The 8,346-nt window shown below is 44.0% G+C and overlaps 1 protein-coding gene across 2 annotated transcripts in view; it reads left to right on the forward strand.

Moving 5' to 3' along the window:
- The first annotated feature begins 2,113 nt into the window (after window positions 1-2,113).
- Window positions 2,114-8,346, forward strand: part of LOC115109484 (CD9 antigen-like) — a 7,440-nt gene continuing 1,207 nt past the window's right edge. Inside the window, exons 1-8 of one of the 2 annotated variants that reach the window (XM_029634416.2) lie at window positions 2,114-2,790; window positions 5,050-5,152; window positions 5,660-5,757; window positions 6,597-6,671; window positions 6,792-6,893; window positions 7,013-7,099; window positions 8,000-8,083; window positions 8,221-8,346. The exon at window positions 8,221-8,346 is cut by the window's right edge and continues 1,207 nt beyond it. In XM_029634416.2, coding sequence (XP_029490276.1) covers window positions 2,722-2,790; window positions 5,050-5,152; window positions 5,660-5,757; window positions 6,597-6,671; window positions 6,792-6,893; window positions 7,013-7,099; window positions 8,000-8,083; window positions 8,221-8,286 — 684 coding nt within the window. In that variant the 5' untranslated portion in view covers window positions 2,114-2,721 and the 3' untranslated portion in view covers window positions 8,287-8,346. Of the gene's footprint in view, window positions 2,791-4,180; window positions 4,393-5,049; window positions 5,153-5,659; window positions 5,758-6,596; window positions 6,672-6,791; window positions 6,894-7,012; window positions 7,100-7,999; window positions 8,084-8,220 lie in introns of those variants that run through there. The other variant, XM_029634417.2, reaches the window with a different exon arrangement.

Here is an 8,346-nt window from a genome sequence, read left to right on the forward strand (position 1 = left end):
CAGGTGAAGACAGGTGAAACAGATCACCATTCGGCTGTGGTTGTGCCGGCTCAGCGCTCCTGGTCTCCAGTACACCTCTTCGGACCAGGATATCCTGCGCCGGCTCTACGTACTGTATCGCCAGTACGCCTTCACAGCCCAGTGCATCCTGTGTCAGCGCCCCGCACTTGTCGAGCTAAAGTGAGCATCCAGCCAGGACGCATTGTGCCAGCTCTACGCATCAGGCCTCCAGTGCGCCTCCACAGTCCAGTACGTCCTGTGCGTCCTCCCCGCACTCGCCCTGAGGTGCGTGTCACCAGCCCGGTGCCACCTGTACCGGTACCACGCATCAGGCCTCCAGTGCGCCTCCACAGTCCAGAGCTTCCGGTGACAGTTCCCAGTCCAGAGCTTCCGGCGACAGTTCCCAGTCCAGAGCTTCTGGCGACAGTTCCCAGTCCAGAGCTTCCGGCGACGTTTCACAGTCCAGAACCTCCAAAGACGGTCCACAGTCCGGAACCTCCAAAGACGGTCCCCAGTCCGGGGCCTCCAGCGACGGTCCCCAGTCCGGGGCCTCCAGCGACGGTCCCCAGTTCGGGGTCTCCAGCGACGGTCCCCAGTCCGGAACCTCCAAAGACGGTCCACAGTCCGGAACCTCCAAAGACGGTCCCCAGTCCGGGGCCTCCAGCTACGGTCCCCAGTCCGGGGCCTCCAGCGACGGTCCCCAGTTCGGGGTCTCCAGCGACGGTCCCCAGTCCAGAGCCTCCAGCGACGGTCCCCAGTCCGGAACCTCCAGCGACGGTCCCCAGTCCGGGGCCTCCAGCGACAGTCCCCAGTCCGGGGTCTCCAGCGACGGTCCCCAGTCCGGGTCTCCCGCGACGGTCCCCAGTCCGGGGTCTCCAGCGACGGTCCCCAGTCCGGGGTCTCCAGCGACGGTCCCCAGTCCCGGGGCATCCAGCGATGAGCTGCAGTCCAGAGTCTTCAGCGATGAGTTGCAGTCCAGAGAAGACAGTAGAAACATCCATATGCTCAACAAGTAAAGCATTGTAATGTGCAATTACCTTTGCAAGCTCTATGTAACTAGTTGCCCTTGCTAGCCAAACTTTCCCTCTCATTGTGCCCTTAGGTAAAAGCCAACTCTTGCATGCCCAAAAATGTGGTAGTATTGTTATGCTGTTTGAGAACATCCATTTCCACTTCCATTTCCTTTTTTGTTGTGTTGCACAGTTTGAACACTCAGACTTTTGTCCATTACATGATCTATGCAGCTTTTTCCCAGAAGTGTGACTCTGATATGGGCAATGAAAGGGGTTCTTCAACAAAAAATCCACTACATCGTTGTTAGAAAACTGCACTCTGGTAATTAGCTATCTACTTGCTACTGAAGTTAGCAATGCAAATTGAAGTAAATTACACGAACTCTACACAAAAATGTAGTTCTGTAACCAAGAAAACAATATATCATCTAACATTCCATCTCCTGTAGTTTGAAGCAACTAATTTAAATGGAATATTATCCTAAAAATGGCCACCTATCACTATTCACTATCAAAATCTCAATCTATCCAATATTGTTACCAACCAAGATTCTAAATCACACATGCGTACTACTTGGTTCATACTCTGATCCTTTGATTGGATGGACAACATGTTAGTTCATAATGCAAAAGCTTTGATTGGTTGGAGGATGTCCTCTGGAAGTCGTCCTAATTACCATGTAGGTCTATGGAAGGGGAAAGGAGCATGAATCTCCTTGGTTTTGTATTGAAGCCAATGTAGCCAGAGGAGGACAGAAAATAGCTCTCTTCTGGCTACACCTTGGTGCTAGAGGATGCTGTAGAGAATACTGTAGATCTTCATTGCAAAACAGTGTGTTTTAATCAGGTATTTTGGGACTTGAATATATTTAGTATGGTTTTATCTAAAAAATAACATTTTGACGTAATATTTCTGAAATTCACTGAGTATGGTGGTCCTTCCCTTCCTCCTCTGACTGAGGCTACAAGAGAAAGCGACAGAAGGGGACGCTGGCCCTTTAACAACAACCAAAGAAGTAGGCTATCACATACATGTTTGTTTGTTTGTGATAATGTGTGATGGAGAATTCTCTTTCGGGACGATGTTAAAGCAGCCAGCCCACCAGTATCAGTGCTCGCTGTCCATTCATCCGTTTGTTAATTTAGCCTATGTTGTCTATTTATTTATAAAACTAGATTATCTATTTCATTACTATCACGCGCTCTGTCGTTGTCTAGAGAGATTACGCTATTTCATTGCCTATACATTACGTAATGCAACGGTGGCTGGGGAATCCCAATACTGATTGATATTAAATAGGCTACAGAATGTTCATACATTCAAGCATAGAGTTTTCAACTTCTTCTGTTAATAGCCGAATCTGTTCATAATATAGTTTACGTCTGTCATATTATGTGGCTTTTTAAATACAGGTTGTGGTGTTACGTTAAATGAAGAAACGATAGAGTGAGAGACATTCAGAGAAAGAACAGGACACGACAGACCGACAGCCGTTTGGTCTCGCTCTGGGGGTCGACCGCTACACGTGCACGAGAAGCGGCAGAGCAGCGGCAGAGAAAGAGTGAGCGGAGAACGGATTCCTCTTTGTGTACTCCATAATTATTATTAGTAGGCTAGTAATCCTACAATTGTCGTTTGGTGGGTTCGTCATTAATAACAGTTTAAACTATAGGGAGAGTAGAGGAGAACTGTGCCACTGTAGTCGCTATGGCCGCTCTATCAGGAGGAGAAATGTGCGTCAAATACCTGATGTTCGCTTTCAACCTCATCTTCTGGGTGAGTCACTACTTATGCTATTAAAGGGACTGTGTGTGTGTGTGTGTGTGTTGTTTTGGCTGGCAGACAACAGCAGGTTTAGATTCATATAAATTACAGCCTCTTTGTAAGGGTTTATTCCACACATGTAGGGTAGAGGTAGTGTAGAGCCAGAGGAGGAAGATTCTCCAGTGAATCTGTCTGGTTCCTCTCCAGGTTTCTTTCATCTTCAATTAAAGTTATATGTGCATTGTAAAGGGGTTGGTGATAATTTGACAGTAGCTTACAGGCAGTTTGTGGCAAGTATAATTCTGTATTTCATATTACAGTACACCTACTGTAATTATAAATACGGTTTCAAAGCAAGTACTGAAACTATTATACTGTAAAAGTAAATACTACCGTAATCGGAATAAATTAATATATGAATGGATGAATTAATGAAATTCATTGAGGGGAGGAGTTTGTATTTCACAGTATTTTACTGTAATTACAAGGGATTGGTGCAAGCAGGTTGGCGGTTAGGTAAAGTGTTTACAAAAATGGTTAATACGCCAGATACAACAATACCATGCTCCCACTTGTGGGAAAAAGGTTTTGGGCAGTCCAAAAAATATGATACGGTACTGTATTATGTGGGGTGTAATTACAGTACCATTCGAAATATAGCAATTCTTTCCCTGCCCACAAACTTTCCCCACAATGCACCATCATTTACATTATTTAAACCATTTCAGAGTATTTTACTGTTGGTAATACAAAAAATGACATATAATTTACCGTTTTCAGTTAGTGTGTGTGTGCATGTGTGTATCTGTCTGAGGGGGGTTGTCAGTATCTGCTTGGGGAAAGTGGAACAGTGATTTAGCTGGCCATGACTGGACTAAGAAATGGCCTCTTGTTGGTGAACAATGAAATAATCTCACACACAAACACACACTGGCCAAATAATCCCTGGTGGCCGAGTGACCCAGTGTGCACAGCATTTCAATAACTCAGTGTTTGTATGTGTGTGTGTGTGATATTGTGTGTTTGTGTGTTGTATTTTGTGTTGAGTCTTGGTGGGGTGTGTGACGGCGTGTGACGCGTATAGCCCCAATGCAGATGAAAGAACAGAGCTCCCCTTGTTGCATGATTCAGAACATGTGTCCATGATTGTAGGTAGCTACAGTATCTATGGGTGTGTGTGTGTTAGATTCTGCAGCTGGTGAGGGTATATTAGCAGTAGTGTAGTTGTGTAGTGCGAGCAGCATGATTAGATTAAACAAATTAACTCAATCACTTACAGAATAGACCAATTCAATCATTCACAGAGTAGAATTCAGGTTATCTGCGCTATCCTCCCTCCCCCAGCCCACCTCCTCTACCTTTCTGATTAGGTGACTCCAGGGCGTGACAGTTACTCCCTACTGCTTTCTCTTTGTATCACTCTATGCTCTCTTCATCTCTCCTCTTGCTTTATCCCTGTCACGCTCTGCGATACTGTCTAGGGAAATAGGAGAGAAGTGTTAATGAGTTAGTTATTGCTCTGTTACACACAGAGATCACGTTAGCAACATGGAAGTTTTTGGAAGGATCAGGTGTGTGAAGTACCTCATGTTTATCTTCAACGTCTTCTTCTGGGTAGGTCTACTTTAGTTAGATTGTGTGCGTGTGTGAGTGCGTTTGTGTGTGTGGTGAATGTTCCCTTCCTCTTTAACTAGGCCATTTTTCCCGAACTGAGAACAAGGCATGAGTAATCTACCCCGACTCACTGAGCTTATCTGGCCTCGTTAGGTTTGGTCTGATCAGACATGTTGTCCCCACTGCAGAACACGCGCGCACACACACACACACACACACACACACACACACACACACACACACACACACACACACACACACACACACACACACACACACACACACACACACACACACACACACACACACACACGCACACACACACACACCATGGAGCAGAACACCATTCTACATCAAGGTTCTTTGCTAAAGTGAATAATTAATTAGACTGAGGAGGCGGTTTGAGGAATCTGTGTCTGTGTCTGTGGTGGCGGCTCTGGTGGTAAGTCTGTAGCAGAATTTATACTGTATGAAGGAATCAGGCCGATGACCTCCTCTTCTTCTTCTTTCCTCTGTGTGTTAGCTTACCCCCAAGTCACACACATGCATAACCTGACATAACCCTGTTTCTCAACCTGCTCTCTCACCTGGTTTTCCATGCCCTGGGATAGGTGTGTGTGTGTATGATATCTAATATTTTGTGTCTGTATGTGGTAGCTTGCAGGTACAGGAGTGCTGGCTATAGGGTTGTGGTTGAGGTTTGACCCAAAGACCAGAGGACTGTTTGAAGGAACAGAATCTCCCTATGTCTTCTTCACAGGTAATGCAAACACTCACATGCAAGCACGCATGCACTCACACATATACTGAACACAAATATAAACGCAACATGCAACATTTTGAAAGATTTTAATGAGATACAGTTCATATAAGGAAATTAGTCAATTGAAATAAATTCATTAGGCCCGAATCTATGGATTTCACATGACTGGGCAGGGGTGCAGCCATGGGGTACCCAGGCCCAGCCAAACAGAATGAGTTTATTACAGACAAAAATACTCCTCTTGATATGCCACACCTGTTAGGTGGATGGATTATCATGGCAAAGGAAAAATGCGCACTAACAGGGATGTAAACAAATTTGTGCAAAAACATAGAGAGAATAAGCTTTTTGTGCATATGTAAAATGTATGGGATTTGTTTTATTTCAGCTCAGGAAACATGGGACCAATATTTTACATATTTTGTTTATATATATTTTCTCAGGACATAATCAAATATCTCTGCAGAGTCTCTGATGTTGTTGGTGGTTGCTGTGCGTGTGTAGGTGTGTATATCCTGATAATAGCAGGGTTGTTGATGATGGTGGTGGGGTTCCTGGGATGCTGTGGTGCGATTCAGGAGTCTCCCTGTATGCTGGGGCTGGTGAGTTATACCTCCTCTCCTCTTTTTCTTTCTCTTTGGTATTCAGTTGGTCTGTTATGGGGCTGGTAGTCAGATACTATGTAAGTCTTTGTTTCAGTATAAAACTGTTTACAGAACAGATTCAAGGCCAGAACTCAGTATCTATCTATCTATCTATCTATCTATCTGTCTGTCTGTCTGTCTGTCTGTCTGTCTGTCTGTCTGTCTGTCTGTCTGTCTGTCTGTCTGTCTGTCTGTCTGTCTGTCTGTCTGTCTGTCTTTCTTGAATCTCCTCATGGACAACTTTAGCATTTTAGCTAATGAGGAACTTTTCAACTACTTACACATTTTTAGATACTTTGCAACTACTCTGCATGTTATCTAACCCTTCCCCTAACCCTACCCGTAATCATTTTTAGCTAACCCTTACCCTCACCTCTAACCCCTAGCTTAGCTAATGATAGCCACTAGCTAACTTTAGCAACCTAGCTATAATTTGTAACATTTCATAAGTTTAGCAAATTCGTAACATATTGTACGTTTTACAATTTCGTAACATATAATACGAATTGTAATTTGTAACATTTCATACGAAATGGGTGATGGACATCCACAAATTTTTACATACGATACGCAACATATCATACTAAATGGAGTGTCTCTGATTTACATACAGGATAATATGAACTGCACTGAGACCAGGTTGGTCCCTTTCTCTCTGTATCTCTCTGTCTCTCTCGATTTCTCTCTCTCGTGTGTGTGTGTGTCCTAAGTCCCTTCTGACCGGGGAGTGCTTTGTGTCAAAGGGCACTTGTCAAATGAAATACACAGCGGTTCATGTGCATATTGGTCTCTTGCAGTTCTTCTTCTTCCTCCTCATCATATTTGCCATTGAGGTCGCCGCTGGAATCTGGTGTTTTTCCAACCAAAGCAAGGTCCCAAAACATATTACATCCCCTTTTCTGTGTTACATTAAAGCCCTTCCCCTGCTATTATCTGTGTTACATTAAATGCCTTTCCTTTCTTTGTGTCACATTGCAACCCTTCCCCTATAGGTGGTTGATGACATCACTCAATTCTACATGGAGACATATCAGAACTACCAGAACACTCGACAGGACACACTGAGGGAGACACTCCGTCTCATACAGACTGGGGTAATCATGTGTTTAATTGGTGTGCAGCCATGTTTGGGGGGTTGGGAGCAGAGACAATACATATTTCCAGATAAAAACAGATGGACAACTAAATTACAATTCAACCTTATTTGTTACAGTTGGACTGCTGTGGTACAGGTTCCGTTGTGGACTCTGCCAAAGACACCTGTCCCCCAAGAGACGGGCTGGATAGCCTCATCACCAAGGTAACCCCCTGCTCTGTGTTTGTGTTTGTGTTCAGGTGTTCCTTTTTCTGTATCTCTACAGTCCCTCCTTCTGTATCTTTACAGCCCCTCCTGATTTGGCCTCGTTTTTGAGCTTGGTCATTAATAAATGCAGCGGCTATTACTGAAGCAAAACGAGAGTTGTCTTGAGGGGGTGGTTTAATGCAGGCATCTCTTGTGTATGTGATCACACGTGGCAAGTGTTTGTACAGTCACTCTGCCAAAACAGTACACAGTTACAGTCACTCACCCTTCTAGATAACTTGAAGCAGTCTTAACATTTCTTGCATCTTGAAGTCGGCGTAGCTCGTGCTAGCCAAGTTCTTTCGCCAATTAGCTTCAGCCAGTTGGTGTGTGACCGTGGTAAAGTTGGTTTGACATTGGGTAGCCTATCTCTGAGGCTAGTTAGGGACCGTCAATAAATTACACAATGTAAATGGGACAGTATTTTAGTTGTCTCAATAAATGCTTTCAATATTTGTAAATGCATGTTTTACATTTATAGTTGGTTTGAGGTTTTTAAAATATAGACATTTGGAGTTATTGACATTGTCCTATGTACATTGTATATTTTAACTAGCCCCATAGGGATAATGTCAAATCAAATTGAGCAAGGGCATTGGACCAGCTGTTGGCAGGATTCAAATAAACTCAACCCAAGGAAATCTGTTACAGTACCCTTCCTTCTGTGACAGACATTTTTTCCTATCATCTTTCACATTTCAGTTTTGGACAAGACTGACCCAAATTATTACTTTTAAACTTTGTAGTAAATTTTGTCACTCAAATAAATGTTTTTGACTCACATAGATGCCACATTTTCAAAATGAAAAGTTGCTTTTTAGGGGCATTTGCTCTTTACTATGTGTGTTTGTGTTGCAGAGCTGTCCTGATGCTATAGATGAATTGTTTGACTCCAAGCTGCACATCATAGGAGGAGTGGGCATCGCCACTGGAGTTATCATGGTGAGACACACACACACAGTACAACGGAAGACCATTTTATCCAACTACGCTCCATTACAGATAGATAGGTTGACAGAGAGACTTCCCTACAGTAAAGAACTCTTCATTTACTCTGCATTTCCCGTTATATTCCACAGATGTTTGGGATGATCTTCAGCATGCTGCTCTGCTGTGCCATCAGGAAGTCACGAGAGATTGTCTGAGGATGTCATCGTTACCATGACGGTGGCCGTTAATGTTGCATGATGTCATTCCTAGTCACA

Source organism: Oncorhynchus nerka, linkage group LG25, assembly GCF_034236695.1.
Source record: "Oncorhynchus nerka isolate Pitt River linkage group LG25, Oner_Uvic_2.0, whole genome shotgun sequence".
In the NCBI taxonomy this organism is placed as follows: domain Eukaryota; kingdom Metazoa; phylum Chordata; class Actinopteri; order Salmoniformes; family Salmonidae; genus Oncorhynchus; species Oncorhynchus nerka.